This window comes from Prunus avium, chromosome 1 (genome assembly GCF_965620075.1).
Source record: "Prunus avium chromosome 1, drPruAviu1.hap1.1, whole genome shotgun sequence".
Taxonomy (NCBI): Eukaryota; Viridiplantae; Streptophyta; class Magnoliopsida; order Rosales; family Rosaceae; genus Prunus; species Prunus avium.
In genome coordinates, this window is record NC_142284.1 from 9,236,677 (window position 1) to 9,257,305 (window position 20,629).

At 35.8% G+C, this 20,629-nt stretch overlaps 3 protein-coding genes across 4 annotated transcripts; 2 read left to right on the plus strand and 1 right to left on the minus strand.

Moving 5' to 3' along the window:
* Positions 1–4,245: 4,245 nt before the first annotated feature.
* On the minus strand, positions 4,246–5,800 carry LOC110751667 (wall-associated receptor kinase carboxy-terminal protein). The gene is made up of 2 exons (XM_021952171.2): positions 4,904–5,800; positions 4,246–4,571 (listed from the first exon to the last, which is right to left on the minus strand). The coding sequence occupies exons 1-2, from the start codon at positions 5,709–5,711 to the stop codon at positions 4,450–4,452; spliced, it is 930 nt and encodes a 309-aa protein (XP_021807863.1). The 5' UTR covers positions 5,712–5,800; the 3' UTR covers positions 4,246–4,449.
* A 6-nt stretch (positions 5,801–5,806) lies between these two features.
* On the plus strand, positions 5,807–10,083 carry LOC148297239 (protein FAR1-RELATED SEQUENCE 5-like). 2 transcript variants are annotated; one of them, XM_088247653.1, is made up of 2 exons: positions 5,807–6,221; positions 7,391–10,083. In XM_088247653.1, the coding sequence occupies exon 2, from the start codon at positions 7,413–7,415 to the stop codon at positions 9,984–9,986; it is 2,574 nt and encodes an 857-aa protein (XP_088103779.1). In that variant the 5' UTR covers positions 5,807–6,221; positions 7,391–7,412; the 3' UTR covers positions 9,987–10,083. The 2 variants fall into 2 exon arrangements, with proteins under 2 accessions (XP_088103779.1, XP_088103778.1); XM_088247652.1 differs by having other exon boundaries at positions 7,410–10,083.
* Positions 10,084–14,338: 4,255 nt separating this feature from the next.
* LOC148297240 (uncharacterized) lies at positions 14,339–17,105 on the plus strand. The gene is made up of 5 exons (XM_088243867.1): positions 14,339–14,988; positions 15,089–15,601; positions 15,689–15,862; positions 15,956–16,063; positions 16,445–17,105. The coding sequence occupies exons 1-5, from the start codon at positions 14,563–14,565 to the stop codon at positions 17,042–17,044; spliced, it is 1,821 nt and encodes a 606-aa protein (XP_088099993.1). The 5' UTR covers positions 14,339–14,562; the 3' UTR covers positions 17,045–17,105.
* The last annotated feature ends 3,524 nt before the right edge of the window (positions 17,106–20,629 follow it).

Sequence of the window (20,629 nt, forward strand, 5' to 3'; positions counted from 1 at the left end):
GGGAAAATTGGTCATTTTAGATTTTAAAATAATAAAATAATAAAATAATATGAAATTTAAAATGAAAAAAACAAATCATTTTTGAGAGAGAGAGAGATATATATATATTTTTTTTTTTTTTTTTTTTTGTGTTGTATGATTATGAATCAAAGGAAAGGTGACTAAGGGGAGGGAGAATCAAAGGTAAGAATGATATATATATATATATATATATAAAGGAAGGGGGGAGGAGTATGTGCAGTGGGGGTGAAAAAAAAGGATGGAGGAGGGCTGTGGGGTGGGGGGATTAACCTGGAGGATTGGTCTGAGGGTGGAGGGTGGTGGTCACATGGGGGAATGGGAGGAGAAGAATGGTGCGGCCGGGGGGGTGGTTGGGTGGAGGGGCTGGGTTCGGGGGTAAAAAAACATAAGGGGGAGGTGAGGGGAGGCATATGTGGGGTGGGGGATTGGTTTGGGGGTGAAAAAAACATAAGGGGGGAGGTGAGGGGAGGGGTATGTGGGGTGGGAGATTGGTCTAGGAGCGGAGGGTGGTGGTCATGGGGGAATGGGAGGAGAAGAAAAACCCGGAGGAGATGGTGGGGGAGAAGGGTAGGGACAAACCTAAGATTTAAAAATAGGATGGGATAAATTTATCTTATATACAAACCTAGAAAACTTGATGGTATGAGTGAATTTCATTTAAGTATGAATTTTAAGGTCAATTAGCAATTACATGCTAAACTTCTCCATGAAAGGAAAAGAATTGAAAGCATTTATTATCCATTACAAAAGAAGAAAAAAAAAAACTGGACCATTTTAATCCATCAAAGCCAACTTAGAAAATAAAAATGAAAAGAAGTAGCCAAAATTTATAAGGAAAAAAAAAAAATATATTGACGTTTTACGTACACTAGAAAAGGTAAAGTTTTTTATTTTTATTTTTATTTTTTTAACAGAAAAAAGTAAAGGATGTTATCTATGAATGTGTGTTTTCTGAAAAAGGCTGAGTAATAAATATTAATATGGGGTTAGTTTTTATTTTACTTACTATCACACTTGTGGGATTAGTTAAATAAAGAAAAAAGAAATAAAGATTTTCTTTGGGTGGGATCACTGGGATGAAAAAACAGTGTGGAGGTATGCTTTGGTAGGCTAAGTATTAATATTGGACCATAAAATATCACGTCGCCCGAGCTATAGCCCATGTTAGCATGGACGTAGGACTGTCCCTGGGAAGGGTGTAAGGGTGGGGGATTGATCTGGGAGTGGAGGGTGGTGGTCATGCTCATGGGGGAATGAGGGAATGGGAGGAGAAGAAAACCCTGAAGGGCTGGGTTCGAGGGTGAAAAAACAGAAGGGTGAAGGTGGGGGGGAGGGGTCTGTAGGGTGAAGGATTTGTTTGGGAGTAGAGGGTGGTGGTCAAGGGGGAATGGAAGGAGAAGAAAACTATAGGGGAAGTTATAGGACTGTTGGGTCTCTTAGGATTTTTTTTTTGGTTCTCTTTTTCTTTAATTTTTTTTAAAAAAATACATTTTTTAATGATTTGAAGAACTCTTGAATGACATGTTGATTTAAACAGTAGGTGAATTGGCAATAAAAATTAGTTTGTGTACTTAATTTTTTTTTTTCTTGTTCTTATTATTTTTGGTTTATTCCTCATAAACAAGCTTGGAAGTAGTTTCAAAATTTTCCTTTAAAGGTTGGGTGCACCAAATTGATGTGTGCCTTTAGAAACTCCTTCAAGAAAAGCATATTTCGAAATTATAGATTGAGTTCGTGGGCATGTGAAACCGAGCATCATGTTCTTGTTGGGCCCCCTCACCTAGTGGACTAAACGGTTTGCAACATAGATAGCAAGAATTCTATAGTGAGGGCCTTATCTAAGAGCAACTCCACTCATTTGCCCTTTGTCACGGCAAGGGGATCTAGGGCAGCTACTATTTATGTGAATAGTGCTGTCATTGCAAAAAGTAATGTGTGTTTCCGCCCGTTGCCATGGCAAAGGGCAAATACTATTCTTGTTTTTTATTTTTAAACCTAAACAATTAATTTGGATAATATTTTCGGACAAGATTTTTGGGTTTGTACGTGTCAATATTTATTATAAAATTTATATCTCATAATTGGATAAAATTTTCTGATAAGATTTTTGGTTTCAAATTTCAGTCAAATTTCAAAAGGTATGGAATGTTTTGAATAAAAAGGTATTTTATTGAATGTTTTCTTTATTCACTCAAAGAAAACCAATACAAGTAATTAAGAATTACTACTAATGAAATAAAATACATGAATTACAACTAATTTTTAAAACAAAACATTAAAATACAAAGAAATAAAAGGCAAGCAAACTAACTTAATGATAAAGAAAAATAAAATTTGAAAGTGAATAAAATGTTGAGTAGAAAGTAAATAATAGTTGAAGGAGAAGAAAATGTATGAGGATTTATTGCAAAAAAATTGGTTGCCGTTGGATTGGAGGAGAAAAATCAATCGGAGCTCCCAGAGGCCACCACATGGCTTCTAGCTGTTGGCGAAAAGTCAGGGGTGCGTTTACGCCAACGGTAAAAAAAATTTGAATTCGCGGGCTGACGCGATGACGTCACCCAAAACTCAAGCTCGAGCTCGGGCTTGCCTTGCCTTCAGGCCAGCCCGGTTGCATGGGACCCACAGCCTACCCGGGCAAAACAGGTCTGCTGGAAACGAATTTTGGGCTCTAGTCGTTGAATTAAATTAGTAAGCCGTTATATCAAATTGGTTAATTTAATCAAACAATTAAGAGATAGGAACTCATTTAAGGGCTCGTTTAGTACACAGGACTGTCTTGGCATGAACTATGCTTAGGCACTGGCTTGGCTTGGCTTGGCTTGGCTTGGCTTGGTCTAAGTTGGATAACATTTATCCTGCGTTTGGTGTATGCTTGGACTAGGACTAGATTTTTTATTTTTTTTTCAAAACTATCTATGTATATGTATATATGTATAAATATATGTATTATGTATGTGTACATATGTATTTTATAATATATGTGACATGTATATGTATATACATGTATATATGTATATTATAAATAATATAAACATATGTGTGTATATATATATATATATGTATTATACCCATGTATATATGTATATTATATATATATATAATATACATGTATTTTATAATATATATACATGTATATACATATATATATATGCATACAATATACATATATAATATATGTGTATATACATGGGTATAATACATACATATATATATATGTATTTTATAATATATATATACATGTATATATGTATATTACAATATATATAATACATATATAATGTATATGTGTATATATGTGTGTATATGTGTATATATGTGTGTATATGTATACTACAATACACACATGGGTATAATATATATACACATATATGTATATATATGTGTATATATATATATGTATTATAATATAATATATATATATATATATATGTGTTATAATATATAATATATATAATATACATATACATATATACACGTATGCTATTATTATAATATTAATATGTATATGTGTATATTATAATAATAATATACATGTATATATGTATATGTATATATGTGTATGTATATATATACATATATGATATATTTATGTGTATATACATGTATATATGTACATTATAGTATATGTGTAAGTAAGTTTAATAATAATAATATATGTTATTAATTTTACAATATAATATAGAGAGTTTCACTAAAACACCAAAAATAGGGGCTGAAATTATAAAAAAACCCAACACCCAAAACACTTTATAAACACACCCAAAACCCATCATTACACACACTCAAAACCCATTTATAAACACACCCAAAAAATATACAATTGTTGATTTTGGGTGTGTTTCTATGTTTAAATAGTGTGTGGGTTTTTTTATAAATACATGTCTAGGATTGGGTTTATTTATAATAATCTATATAATATATGTATTTTATACATTGGTGAGAATTGGGACTAGCTAATCCTCCCCTTCCACATGGGATTAGTAGTCCCCTCCTAAGGAGGTGTTTTTGATGGGCCCGGTATTAGCAATCCCATCTAAGACTAGGATTAGATAAAATAAACATGGTACTAAATTTAGTCCAAGCCAGTCCAAGGCAATTCTGTGTACCAAACGAGCCATAAAGGTCTTAGATAAGGCCTTCACTATAAAACGAGGTCCTATATTTTGTATTCGGTTCGTTAAAGGTAAAAAAAAAATAAAAAAATTAGAGAATGAGACAGAGTTTGCTTGCATAGAATCAAAATTTAGAGATTTGATGGAGACGGTGCAATATTGTACACTGCAAAAGTAGCTTTTGCCTCCAGCCGATCGTGTCACTAAAACGCAATCAGTGCTTTACTTACATTGTCAACAACAAACTTCAAAAGGGTCATGATCAGCTTCATGCGAATGAAAAGACAAAAATGCTCTTAGAAGTAGAATAATCTCAAATAAAAGAAAGATTAAAATCATGCAAACAGATTAACAATGCCCCCATAATCACAAAGAATGCTTCAAAGAGTATCGAGGGAGCACAATCTCGTCCTTCTGCCGTATCACTGCCTGCAGCTGAAAATAAAAAAGACATGAACCCAATTTGAAGTTATGTACCAAAAGAATCAAGTATAATTGAAGCAATAATGAAACAAAAATGACCTGAGAGAGTTATAATCATTTTGCATTAATGTAACATTTCTTGTGTAACGTTGTCAACATTTATAAAAGTTTGATTTTCTTGTTATCGGGGTATAGTCTAGTTGAAAAAGATATTGACACACAGATTAGTAGTCTCAAGTTCGAATCTCCATATCACTTTAGTAGTGTGGAGAAAACTCCCTCTCTCTAGTATCGCTTATATTAAAATAAATAAATAAATAAATAAAAAAGTTTGATTTTCTTACCGCATTCTCTAGTAGAATTGGTGAAAGTAGAGCAGAGACAGAGAGACACTTGAGTCTCAGTATCAAACCCACAAGTCCCACCGGACTGAGCACATCTCTCACACCCAGTATCCGGAACCGCAAAGCTCAACTTAATCCCATAAATCCAATCCAACGGTCCCAAACCTCTCAACCGATCCGTATTAGTCACGCTAGTATAATGCGTACAGTCCAAAATATTCATGCTCATGAACTTCACAGTATCATACCCCGTAAAACAGCACGGCGGAACAAAATCAGTACTACCAGTACTATTAGTCCCGTTGCTTACTCCCAAGCCCAACCGAAAAAGCCGAAACGCGTTGCATGAGTTGTAAAGCTCGTCGCAGGAGTGGCCGGAGAAGTTGAAGCAGAGAGACTTGTAGTGGTTGAGGACAGGGGAGTCGACGGAGCAGTTGAGGAGGGCGAAGACGGTGTCTGAGGTCGGTGGGATTATGGCGGACTGGATAGGGGTCAAGAGGAAGTCGTGGTGGGGTTGGAGGATGGAGCAGGTTGACATGGCGGGGTCGTAAACGACGAGATTTTTCTTGTCGTAGTCGATAGACTGGACTTTGTAGTTGCCGGATGGGGTGGTGAAGAAGAGGTCGGTGGAGCAGTTGAGCATGCCACGGAACTGCGGCGCGCCGCAGCCGTCGTCGAGGCCGAAGGGGTAGTTTACGGGGATGGGGCCGCAGGTGGTGCGGCAAGGGGAGAGGGTTAGGGCGGGGAGGAAGTGGAGGAGGAGGTTGAGGAGGCTGATGAGTGGTTTTGACTGAGAGTGGCTCCACATTTTTTTTTTGTGAATATTTGAAAATTAGTTACTGTGGCAATTGGCATGGAATGTTTTGTAGAAGTGAAAGAAATGAAGAGCTAGTGTGAAAACAGGGAAAATTCTACAATGGGCGTGGTGTATCCATGCGCCCAAAATATCAGCCATTGGATGAGTAAGTGGAGATGAGGGTTAAATCCACACCATTGACTGCTGGTAACCTGTTAAAAGGGTTGGTGCAGGTAAAAGTGAATAAAATAAAAATTAAACAGAAAAAGAGAAAGAAAACAAGAAAAGAAAAACAGAAAAAGAAAGGGAGAAGGGAAGATCGTGAACTGCTGCTGAGGCTTCTCCAAGAACGGCGCTCTCTCTTTCATCTCTCCCTCTCTTCCCCTACATCTGAATCGCTTGATTCTGGAGATGAATTGAGAAGATCTTAAATCTCGGTGGCTGGGCATTTTGCGTGGTTCACAAAAAATCGGTGGAAACGAGTTGCTGTTGCTGAAACGAATTTAAGTGGCCATTGCAAAGGTAAAATTAATAGCTTTATTATCCTTGTCCATACTTGAGTTCCCAGCTTTTTCTCAGCTTGCATTTTCCATATGAATGGAAATGGGGTCGGTTGGATTGGCTGTTGCAAGATTCTGTGCTTTCCCTACAGCTTTCTATCATTTTCTCAATAATCAAACCCAACAACTCATTGAGTGATTAAGTTTATTAGTTTAAGCATGCACAAAGAGGACACCAAACTTTTCAATCCCGAAAAAAGAACCCCCAAAAAAAAAAAAATCTTTGTATTATAAGCATATATTAAAATGTTGAATTCTTGATGGTATCTCTCTTGTTTAACAAAAATAAAAAATGAAAATGAAAATTTACCACATGATTTTTATTATCCTTGTCCACACTTGAGTTCCCAAAGACCAGCAATATAACATTTTGCTATATTGATCTGCTCAAAGAAAACCAGCTATTTCTATGGGTGATTTTCCCTCTATGAAATCAAGTAATTATGTTATGAAAAGAAAACCAGAAAAACTAAGTAGAAATTAATGCAGCCCAGGAAGCAACAAAGCAGAAGTAAATGGGTTTTTGATTTGCTAAAAAGAAAACCATTGTAATTTGAGTTATTTCACAGACAAGAAACACAATATGATCAATGTCAATATCTTTCTCTTCTTTAATGTTGGGCATATTGTTGATGTTGAAAAGTTTGTGACTCATTCAAAAAACATTAGATAGAATTTATTAATTGTAATGCAAATGGGATGATATTTGTAGCCTTGCATTTTGGTAATGGAAATGTAAGAGGTACTTCAATATATCATTTTGAATCCAATTACCAATTGGTTAGTCCTATTTTGCAATGATTGTATCCATATTTCCATGTTATTGGTAGCCTCTTGCATTTTGAGAACATATGTGATTTGTGAATGCAATTGACAAACAGTTACGTCTAATTGCATTATAGTCTTGCAATTGACAACTAGTTACGTCTAATTGCATTATAGTCTTGCAACTGACAAACAGAATAGTCTCTTTGCATTCTTGTCGCGCAATTGCCATTATATGTGCACAAGTATGAAATGTAGAATCTCTCAGTAAGGACTAATCCTTCATAATTTAATTGTATGTTTATATTTCTACTAAATGCAATTGATGTGTATCCATTTATGTTCATATTAAATATTCCATGGAAGACATGTTGCCTATTTTCAGGAAATGGATGCAGAAGCAAGTAAAACGAATGGAATTCAGGGCCAAAACTCTGTACCTAACAGTGAAGGTTATTTTGCAGAGGCTGAGTCACTTGAAGAAACTGAAAATGCCCCATCTTTACAGATTTTGGACAGTAGAACAGAAGAAATTACTGAGAAAAGCGGACAGTTTGAGTATGATGGGTTGAACTTCCAAAATATGAGCATTGCTGATTTAGCGGAGAGAGAGTTTGCAAAATTTGAGGAAGCAGAAAGATTTTACTGCAACTATGCTCTTGCAATTGGTTTTAGCATAAGAAGAAGTCGATTGAGACGTAGCGAGGGTGGGGTTGTGATGGGAAGACAATGGGTGTGCTCAAAAGAAGGGAGTAGATCAAAGAAATGGACGAATAGAGATAATATGGTTCGTACACCAAGGAAAGAGACTAGAGAGAATTGTCATGCTACATTTGCTGTGAAGTATTGTCCTAAACGGGATGCTTATATTGTGACTAAATTTGTAACGGAGCACAGCCACCGACTTGCTAACTCTCGTGAGGTGCCTTTTCTTCGTTCGCACCGGTGTGTTACGGAATCTAACATAGCACAATCTATGTCTATGAGAAAAGCCTCTATTAAAACCAATCGGACATACGACTATATGGTTGACCAAGCAGGTGGATACATGAAAGTGGGGTTCACCAGTAAGGATCTATATAACAGGATCGATTTCGAGCGTCGACAAGTAGTATTGGATGGTGATGCAGAAGCAGCAATAAGCTACATGAATGCCAAGGCAATAGCGGATCCGGAATTTTTTTGCATGTTTAGTGTAGATGAGGAGAATAGATTGGCAAATTTGTTTTGGAGAGACTCTCAATCTCTACACGATTATTGTTGCTTTGGGGATGTGGTGATATTTGATAGCACGTACAAAACCAACGTATATGACAAGCCTTTAGTGGTGTTTGTTGGTGTAAACAACCATAACGCGACTATAGTTTTTGGTTGTGCATTTCTTGTTGATGAGACTGCTGATACATATCGTTGGGTACTCAGAACTTTTTTGACTTCTATGAAGGACAAGAAGCCTGTATCTATTGTCACGGACGGGGATGAGGCAATGCGTGTAGCGATTGATGAAATTTTTCCCGATGCATATCATCGTTTATGTACATGGCACATCATGAGGAATGTGAACACCAATGTGAATAACCCAGAAATTGTAAGGGAGTTTAGCTATTGTGTGCATGGTGGTTTGACACCAGTGGCGTTCGAACAACATTGGCAGCAAATGATAGATACATATGATCTAAAAGGCGATTGGATCGAGATGATGTACCGTAAACGGAAACGATGGGCTGAAGCGTACTGCTCAGGGCATTTTTTTGGTGGGAATACCACAACACAACGTGTCGAGGGTATGCATAAGAACTTGAAGGATGGAATTGGTAGAGGCATGAAGTTAGTGGAGTGTATGCCACGGATTGAAAGATCGTTATTGAGGTTGAGAAATGAGAATGTGAAGGATGACTTTGATTCCAACAATTCACACCCACTCCTTCGTACGCACCTCCGATCACTAGAGGAACATGCAGCTTCTATTTTCACTCACGATATTTACAAGTTGATAAGAAATGAGATAAACAAGGAGGCTAAATTAATTCTCGTGCAACCCGTAAGAAACAATGAAGATGCTCGTGTTTACACATTTTCCAAATTTGGAAGACCCGATGAGAAATGGACTGTAGTGTACTACAAGAAAGAGCAACATCTGCAGTGTTCGTGCAAATTATTTGAATCCAGTGGAATTCCATGTTGTCATATGTTTGGAGTCATGAAATGTGATCATATGGATCAAATACATCCGTCCGTAATAATGAAGAGATGGACAAAGGATGCAAGACGTGGGAGTGAATTTGTAGTCAAGTCGGATGATGTTCCCAACGAAACTATTCAAATGGCTAGGTTTGGGTCATTAAGCTCTGATTTTAACAAGCTTTGTTTTTATGGGTCGCAGACAGAAGTCGCTTACAAGAGGCTAAAGGCTGAATTTGGGAGATTAAATACTTTGGTTGAGAGATGGAAGGAGCAACATGAGCAAACTAGTCTTAATCTAGGATGCCATAATAATGTTGTAAGAGACCCCATAGTTGCTAAGACAAAAGGAAAGCAAACAACGGGAAGCAAAGGCAAAAAGGCCCCCCAATGCGGAGAGTGCAAGGTTACTGGTCACAACAAAAGAAACTGTCCAAATAGCATTGTTGGTGAGAGAGGTAAGCGGAAAAGGGGTTATACAAGTGACAGGAGCGATTTTCTTTCTAGTTTTGGACCACAAGATGACACAACTGTTGGAAACAAAACATTTTTTTCCTCCTCGAGTGCTGTTCATGGGACTAAGACGTTGTCCTCTTCTTATACAACCCCTAACTCGGGCTTCTCATATGGCGAAGTGTCTAGTGGCTCCACTCATTACAACTCAAATGATTTCACCTTTGAGACACCCGAGTATAGTGTATTGGAATCACAATTTGACACACAAGCCTCACCACCTAGAGATCGTAATAGATTTTGGGTTCCGTTCACCCCAATAAAATGACATGGATTGTAGTACTTCCACTATATATATGGTTTAGCTTTTATGTACGAAATATTCATTAGAACCATATTGTTCATGTATTTCCCCAACTTTTGGCATGACATATATTATTAGTGTTATTTTGTATCTATGTTAATGTTACATCTAGGAGTTTTGATACATTAATGTTGTTAGATGCAATAAATTCCATTGTTTTTCATATTTAGGTTAGGTGCTTAATTATGAAGCTACATGGAAAATGGGAAAAATGATATGGCAGAGTTCTTTGGAAATTGCCTGAACGTCAATATGATTTTGCAACACGAAATGGCAATTACACATTGTCTGTTTGTCAGTTTCATTGTCCAATTCAGAATGTTTCACCATCAAACATTCATAATTGAGTTTGTCAGATATAGTCATTCTTAGTGTTTGTTAAACTACAAATTTGACATAGTTAACAACCAATCTTTGTGGGCAAGATCCCTTACTTGCACCCTTTACTATTTTTCAATATGTGCGCTATTGTTCACAATGTGCACTTGCACGTTTAACTTTGAATAATTTGAATCTATTAATTAGGTTGAAACAAATATTTTCGCACAAAATTCTTTAAATATCAATTTGTATTGTTTGTATAGATTTACTACGGTAGTCGATTTATGGTAGGTCATAAACTTATTACAATGTGGCTTTAAATTTGATAAAAAAATATAAATATAAATAAAGCTCATGACTACCTTACATTATGTTCGACTCACCAGATTAATTTGGAACATGAGAAGTGTCGTTTGTTACACACGGTTGGCTTGGCTTGGCCTAGACTAAATTTAGTACCATGTTTGTTTCATGTAATTCTAGTCTTATATGAGATTGCTAATACCGGGCCCACCAAAGCACCTCTTTAGGAAGGGACTACTAAACCCATGTGAAAAGGGACGATTAACTTATCCCATGCTCACCAATGTATAAGATGCATATATTATATTTTGATTATTATATACCTATATTTATTTATTACATTATATTACTTACATACACATGTACTATAATGTACATATATACACGTATATACACATATATGTAATATATGTATATATATATATATATATATACCTACAGTGGTGGATCCAATAATTCTTCAACGAATGGGCAATTTTTAAAAGAGTAAAAGGAATATATATATATATTACATAACCAATTACCCTGGGAATTTAAATAATACCAAAGTTTTGAAAGACGATGCGTAGATGCTAGGTAACTTTGGTCCCGCAAAGGTGAGATGTAAACCTTGCAGGGATGATGAATAAGTCTTTGGAGAACAACAATTATAAATGATAAAATATAATGAAACTAAATCAGTACATCTGATTGAGGGTTAATATTCAATTACATCTAAGTAATACATATTATAATCAATTTCAAAACCTAATATTATCCAATTAGTCATACAATTGAAATGGAGTAGGATGATTCCTAAATTGACAAGAGGATTAGGGCTTGTAAACACATGCGGATGAGGGAGAGGTGTTTAAAAAAAAAACCAACAAAAACTTATGCTGTTTATGTTAATTAATTTTGTTAAATTTTAATTTTTGTAATTAAATAATATATTTGCCTGATTTAATTAGTGAAATTAATAATTATATTTTAATTACTATTTATGAAGTGAATAATTAGTATTCAATATTTTAATTATCTTCATGACTTATATTACTTAATAAATAGTAATTCTATTTTTCTTTTTCTTTTTTTCCTTTAATATTCACTAAGTAAATAATAACTAAAACATAACTATTAATCAAAGTAATAAAACAAAAAAGGTTTCAAAATAACTCAAAACGCACAGTTCAATTGTTGCACCAATAAAATTTAAAACGATGTCGTTTAAGGACAACAAAAACCTTGCGCACCCTTTACAATCATACGCGCTGTAGCCACCAGTAACCCTCGCTCAACAACTTCTTCGTCGAGCTCTTCTTCTCCTCTCTCTATCTCTTTCTCTCACCCACCCCAAATCAACCATCGTCAACTTCTTTTTTCGAGTACAATCCGATTTTGGACTCTATTTTTCAAGGTTTCAAGTGTATCTCTTACTTTGTACACAGTGGCGGATCCAGGATTCTCGGGTCATAGGGTCATAGTGTAAAAAGTGTCGAAGTTTTTTTAGGACAAATGAGTCATTTTCTATCCATTTATTTTTTAAAAATTACAAAATTATTTATTTCACATTAAAAAATGCAAAAAAAAGGAAACATGGGACTACATTAATTTTAATTTTTTTTTAAAAACAACAAGTTTAAAGCTTAAAAGATTAATTTTCCTAATGTTTTTGTAGATGAATTTCCTCTTGATAATTTTCATGAATTTTTCAGTAGAGGGACAATTTTAAAAGGCTAAAGACTTGAAAAGCAAAGTTAGACAACTAAATACCCTTGAAATTTAAATTATATTAATGTCATTAATAATTAAAACAAATAAAAGTACATTTGATTTGGAGGTCAAGAGATAAATATATTATATATAATATACAATATAAAAAATATTATTTTATTAGGCCAGTTCTATTTTGTTAGAATAGAACTGGCCATATCTGATACAGGCCCACTTTAGTTTACGAATTAGGTTTTCGTTTTCCCTCAGTCTCTCTCTCTCTCCTCCTCTTCTCCTTATCGCTCGACGCTCTCTGTCTGCTTCTCTTCTCTCAGACGCAGCACCACGCCGCCGACAACGACAATCACGCCCCTTCGTTCCCAAATCTGATGGGATTTGCAGTCTCGTCGTCTCTGTGAAGGAATAGACGAAACGAATTTGCGATTGGCGCCCCTGATTCTGCCACCTCCTGTGAGTATTTATAAATAAAATTTATTTATGTTTCAGTGATATTTGAATCGATTAAATTGGTTGGGGTTTCGTAATTCAGATTGCTCTCTCTTTTGGGTTCTTCTTTCCCTTTTCGTGAAAATGGTGATTTGGGCATGCCCTGATTTTCGTATACATAGTGAAATTGAGGTTTTGATTGATTCGATTGTGTATTATTTGATGGATTTTGTGTTTGAGAGTTGAAAATTATGTGAAACCCTAAAGTGCTATTTGCTTACAAGTTCTCCTGTTTATTGCACCTTTAGTGGACATTCATGTTCTCCGATTCATTGTTATGATAGGCAACTGGGTGGCAACTTTTTTTATGACAAATAATTTGTGGTATGCATAACAACTGTAATATGTGGTTTTTTTTCCTACTCTTTCCGATTTTTTTTTTGGTTATAAATCTTGTAAAATTAGTGAATGAAGTAAAATTAGTTAATTAAAATTCTTATGCTGGTGACCTTTTTAGATTTGCAGTTTTATATGGATTTGTTCCAATTCCTTGTTGACTCTGGGAGTTTCCAACTCATTTTGATGATATGCATAGATATGTATCTATATGCGTATATTATTGTTTGGTTTCTGCAAGTGTTGTGAATCAATTTCTGATGATATATATATTTATTCTTCTTATATATATATATATTAATATGTTTTTGTTTCATTAAATTGATGGGTTAAACATAGGAGGGTATTGGGAGGGAGCACATGGCCAACGACAAGGCAACTTCCGAGGCACGTTGCAAACTCAAGGGTAAGAAAAGTAGTGGGGTGCCCCCTCGGAAAAAAGCACAGGGAAACAACAGCAATTCTATTGTAACCATTGAGCAAGGGCAAGGTTCGGAACCAAAACACCAAAGCCCTGCGGATCACCCATTGTTCGGGGTGAGACGATACGTACATAAGAATCACAACACATCCAATCCTGTGCTACATGTCAAAGTCACTGACCATTTATCTTACAAGGTAGATATTGGTAATTTTTGTGAATTAGGTGGCTATTTTTTATTTATATGTTCGTTTTATAAGCATCATTAGGAAAGTATGTTCACTGAATCCCGTTGCGTGCTAAGTAAATCCTTTGCAATTTGATTGACTGTTGGCAGTATGATTAGTTTTGCTCAACTAGTTTTTGGGCACTTCACTTATGCAATTACATTTGACATATTTAATTACCTGGTTTCTGTCTGCCAATTGAAGATTTGTAAATACAATTGCATTTAAAGTTTGTTGGCTATGCTTACTTTTTTTTTTTATGTTCCATTAATCCAAGTGCTTGCTAAGTAAATCCTTGGACAATTTATTGAGTTTAGGGAATGTGTTTAGTTTTCCCGAACTTATTTTTCTGCTTTCCATTGATCCAATTAGATTTCACAAATGCAATTACCTGATTACTGTTTGCCAATTGAATATTTGTAACACCAATTGCATGGACAGTTTTCTGAATATGTTGCATGGAAAGTGTTGTTGTGATTGATTAAATTTTGGAAACTTGCAGAATTCGGGTACCCATATTAAGGGATGCGGCAATGACAAACTATGTGGCTTATGGTTTCAAAATCATTTGCCTGTTCCAGTGAAAGACAAAGTCAAAGTAGCGGGATTTTCTGAGTTCGCAAATTTACTTGCGCGAAAGGGAAGGAGAGACAAAAAAATCATTTCAGCATTGGCAGAGCGTTGGTGGGACACCACACATACATTCCATCTGGATGAGGTCGGGGAACTGACAATGACCCCGAAGGACTTTAGTGCGATCACAGGTTTACCCGTTTGTGGGAAGCCTTTAAAATATGACATGGAGGCCCACAAAAAACCTAAGGAGGTAGTGAGGCTATTTGGGACCCCCATTGCAAGCCTGATTAATACCAAGATAAAATACAGGGACATTGTGGAGAAGTATAAGGGGTGGAAGCCGCAAACCGCTGTACAAGAAGACCAGTTAACTCGTGTCTTTATTCTCGCATTGATCGGCAGCACTCTATGTAATGATAAGAGTGACTCTGTTTATCTATACTACATGCCCAGTCTTGCTAAAGTCGATGAGATTAAAGACTACAATTGGGGCGGGGCTGGGTTGTCATGCCTGTATTTGTCGATGGATGCTATTTCCAGAAGAATAGTGTCAAGCTCAGGAGGGTATTGGCGGGCTTGGGAGGTGAATACATTTATGCTTACAAACTAAATGATTATTAAAATTCATTACACTTGGGTGTTTTGGTTGTCCAAACTAACAGTGTTATGTTTTGTGTTTATAGGTATGGGCGTGTGAGTACTTGAAGCCACTTGCTTTAAGTCGACCATGTACCGATGAAGATAGTCAATGGCCGCGCGCGTTACGTTGGTTGAGTGCCCCGGATGTGCGGGAAACATCCCACAACTTGGAGCAATTTAGGATAACATTGAGATATATCACTACTGATCAAGTCAATTGGTATCCATGGGGAACTGATGATACAACCCTACCGCATTATGTGCAAAGCAGCATTCCAGCTACAAAACAAAGAATTCTACTACAAGGACCAGCCGGGTATGCTTGGTATTTAGGGGAAAGAGTAGCCGTGCAAAGCTTAGGTGCACCAGATCAGCGGATCCCAAAAAGACCCCCTCCAACCATGCTCAAAGACATGAAAGTGTATGCCGTGGACAATAAAACCAAAGCATCACTGAAGGGATTTAAGGCTGATGACTGGTTTGCTGAGAAGGCCGATTATGGAGTCTTTCGAAATGAGTATGTCAGATATAAGCATTATCCAAGTGTCACCGATAATGTAAGTTTTACCTTTCCTAATGGTCCTTCCTAATATAGTTTTGAATTCTGCAAAAAAATATTGAATTCATATCAAATCACTATGCAGACTGCAGAAGAAGGTGTGTGCTCTGTTGGTCCGAACATTCAAGGTAGTGAAATTAAAATTCCACCATGGACTGTTCAAGTGGTGGGATGGGGGGACGCAGATGATTGTGAAGTATTAGATATCCCGCGAGGCAAGTCTAGCACGTGCCTACCACTTCCGAAGGATGTGAAATATGTAAGTTTGAGGTTCAGCATTGGATTTAAATGTTGAAATCAAAACTACACGATTATATTAACTTAGTTTACACATAACATGTTTGTACTGTAGGTAAGTGCATCGACAGCAACACAACTATTGGATATGATTAGTGGCCTAAATTCCTTGCTCTTCACTAAATGTATGGCTGCTAAGACAATCATAAGCGAGCTTCGACAGGTAATGTTTAATTGATTTGCTTTTAGGCGTTTATCCAAAAGTAATGCAATCTACTTTACTGGAATTTTTTTTGTACACATGGCATATATGAATTCAAACTCCACTCGTTGTATATTATGGCAAATATGCGTGATATTATGGCAAATACAGTGCCTTTAATTAGAATTATATGCGGAGGACTGATAAGATTGTAAAATTGGGTTTGTAAGCATAAAATAAAAAATTCTGTGTTCAAAAACATGTTCATGATGATGTTGATGCAATGCAGAAGAGTAGTTATGATGGTTATGTGCCATAATTGTTCTTTTATTTTAAGTTAAAGATTAGGCAACATATTTATAATTGCATTAATCATCAAAGGTTATGACTTTGGTTTTGTAGGGGACAAACACTCAACACAACCATAACTGCCTTGCAAGAAATGAAATTGTTGATGTGGAAGATAAGAATGAAATTGATGATGAGGATGATGAGGAGGATGAGGAGAACGATAATGGGTTTGAGACATCAGATGAGGATGGTGAGAATGGGGTGGATAATGACAATGACGAGGAACAAGGGGAGGATGAGGAGGACGAGGAAAACGAGGAGGATGAGGAAAACGAGGTGGATGAGCTGGATGAGGAAAACGAGGTGGATGAGCTGGATGAGGAAAACGAGGATGAGGAGGTCGAGGAAAATGGGGACGAGGATGAATGTTCCCAACAACGCGAGGAGGACGACGACAACTACCAGGAAAGTGAGGACGAGGACGAGGAAGATGAGGTATTAATGAAGAAGTCTAAAACCAAGTCCCCACCCCCAAACCCCAAAGGAAAAGAAGCTGTGGTGAAAACGAAATGCAAAGGAGGGGAGGTGCATACCAAAGAAAAAGCAGCTGCGATTAAATCAAAAGGAAAAGCATCACCAAAAAAACGCAACACCTCTTTGCCAGAACCAGAATCACAGCCTATTAGTAAGAGGCTAAGGAAGAAAACTTAAATTGTATTATGGGTATTTTGTCTTTCTGGTATACGCTAAAAAAATTGTGAACATAAGTGAGATTGCGTGATATTTTGTGGTAGATGTTAACTAGTAGGTTATGTAACTTGTTTCATGCTACAAACTTATTATATAACGATGTCAAATATGATCGTCCATTGGTCTCTGTGAATGGATTGAATGAGTTAATTTGAAAGGAAGTTACCATAAGATGGAAAGGGGACTGATACATTGGCTCACCTAAGAGTAAAAGGAAATAATGCAATCGACAAACAGTCAGTGGGCAATTGAAAAATAATAATACAATAGACAAACAGTGAGCATAAAATTGAACAAGAATTATCCAATTGACAATCCATAAGTTTGAAATTGCAAACGTGCATCCATGCCTTTTTTCATCCCTTTTGGCTTGGTTTTCCACAGGATTTCAATTCCCTTTCGACATAGTTTTCTAACCCCAAAGCTTATGTAACTTGTTTGATGCTATAAACGTAGTGTATAATTGTTTCACCCGTTATTTGCAGCCACTGAGTTTCTTCTCTGAACATGCCTTGATGCATAATAAACTGGGGATGCTAGATTGATCCAATGCTGCAAATGTCGGATATTTTGATCTCTACGTCAGTAGGAACAACATTCATGAAAGAACTTAATTATAGTTCAGCAATAGAAAATCTGATTTAGCAACTGACTGGTCGTCACAGACTGCTGTCACGAACACAAATCATGATTAATACTGTGAAGATTCAATAATTGTATAAAAGATGCCAAATTTAGATATGTCGTAGTAGACATCCAACTGAACAACTTTCATGAAGGAAGAATGTTCATTTGATGACTGGAACCTGGCCAGAATTGGGCCATAATTAGGCCAGAATTGCCACTGTTTTCGTGCATCGCTGTTGCTGGTATGCTTCTGATGTTTGATGTCGCGAGGATCCCACATTTATCCGAATGACGCCAAATTCTGATATGTCGTAGTAGACATCCAACTGAACAACTTTCATGAAGGACGAAGGTTCATTTCAGGACTGGAAGCTGGCCAGAATTGGGCCATAATTAGGCCGGAATTGCACTATTTTCAGCTTTCGCTCTTAGGATTCCAAATTGGTCCAAATATACCCAAATTTGTCCAAATATACCCAAATTTGGATATGGTGCAGTAGACATAGAGATGAACAACTCTCATGAAGAACGAAAATTGATTTGAGCGCTGGAAGTTGAATTTTGAGCTCACCCCATCTGACTGCAGCAATGCCTGTCTAGCCATATTTTTGCCATTTTGATGTTCATGGCAAATTATCTTCCATTTTAGGCAAAAATTTAATTTTTGGTACAAACAATAATGATGTCAAATATGATCGTCTATTGTTGTATGTGAATAGAATGTATGAGTTAATTTGAAACGAAGTTACCATAAGATGGACAGGCCACTGATAGATTGGCTCGCCCAGGAGGAAAAGGAAATAATGTAATTGACAAAGAGTTAGTAAGAAATTGACAGAGCATAATCCAATTGACAAACGGTAAATTCGAAACTGACCAAGCATAATCCAATTGACAAACAGTTAGTTGAAATTGAAAACAATGAATACAATTGACAAACCGTAAGTTTCAAAGTGCAAACGTGCACGCATTCCTTTTTTCAAAACAAGAACATGTAGTACAATATTAAGGTAAATGGGAACATTCGGAAGGTAAATTGGGTCCTTATTATCGTAAACATGAATGTTTACAATATTAAGGTCTCGTATTACTCTATTTAGGATAGTTATATTCCAGGAGATTGTAAAACTCATCCTTATTATGGTAATTTCGTAATTTACAAAGAGAAGGACATGTATTACAATATTAAGGTAACTAGGGACATTGAGAAAGTAAATTGGGTCCTTATACGTGTAAACACAAACGTTTACTATATTAAGGTCTTGTTTTACTCCGGTTTGGACAAGTATGTTCCATATCCTTGTAAAATGCATCATTAATCTTGTAATATCGTACTTTACAAATATAAAGACATGTAGTACAACATTAGGGTCAAGGGGAACATTTGGAAGGTAAATTGGGTCCTTAGTATTGTAAACATGAATGTTTACAATATTAAGGTCTCGTATTACTCTATTTAGGATAGTTATATTCCAGGAGATTGTAAAACACATCCTTATTATGGTAATTTCGTAATTTACAAAGAGAAGGACATGTATTACAATATTAAGGTAACTAGGGACATTGAGAAAGTAAATTGGGTCCTTATACGTGTAAACACAAACGTTTACTATATTAAGGTCTTGTTTTACTTCGTTTTGGACAAGTATGTTCCATATCCTTGTAAAATGCATCATTAATCTTGTAATATCGTACTTTACAAATATAAAGACATGTAGTACAACATTAGGGTCAAGGGGAACATTTGGAAGGTAAATTGGGTCCTTAGTATTGTAAACATGAATATTTACAATATTAAGGTCTCGTATTACTCTATTTAGGATAGTTATATTTCAGGAGATTGTAAAACCCATCCTTATTATGGTAATTTCGTAATTTACAAAGAGAAGGACATGTATTACAATATTAAGGTAACTAGGGACATTGAGAAAGTAAATTGGGTCCTTATACGTGTAAACACAAACGTTTACTATATTAAGGTTTTGTTTTACTTCGTTTTGGACAAGTATGTTCCATATCCTTGTAAAATGCATCATTAATCTTGTAATATCATACTTTACAAATATAAAGACATGTAGTACAACATTAGGGTCAAGGGGAACATTTGGAAGGTAAATTGGGTCCTTAGTATTGTAAACATGAATGTTTACAATATTAAGGTCTCGTATTACTCTATTTAGGATAGTTATATTCCAGGAGATTGTAAAACCCATCCTTATTATGGTAATTTAAAAATTTACAAAGAGAAGGACATGTATTACAATATTAAGGTAACTAGGGACATTGAGAAAGTAAATTGGGTCCTTATACGTGTAAACACAAACGTTTACTATATTAAGGTCTTGTTTACTTCGTTTTGGACAAGTATGTTCCATATCCTTGTAAAATGCATCATTAATCTTGTAATATCGTACTTTACAAATATAAAGACATGTAGTACAACATTAGGGTCAAGGGGAACATTTGGAAGGTAAATTGGGTCCTTAGTATTGTAAACATGAATGTTTACAATATTAAGGTCTCGTATTACTCTATTTAGGATAGTTATATTCCAGGAGATTGTAAAACCCATCCTTATTATGGTAATTTCGTAATTTACAAAGAGAAGGACATGTATTACAATATTAAGGTAACTAGGGACATTGAGAAAGTAAATTGGGTCCTTATACGTGTTAACACAAACATTTACTATATTAAGGTCTTGTTTTACTCCGTTTTGGACAGGTATGTTCCATATGATTGTAAAATGCATCATTAATCTTGTAATATCGTACTTTACAAATATAAAGACTTGTAGTACAACATTAGGGTAAAGGGGAACATTCGGAAGGTAAATTGGGTCATTAGTATTGTAAACATGAATGTTTACAATATGAAGGTCTCGTATTACTCTATTTAGGATAGTTATGTTCCAGGAGA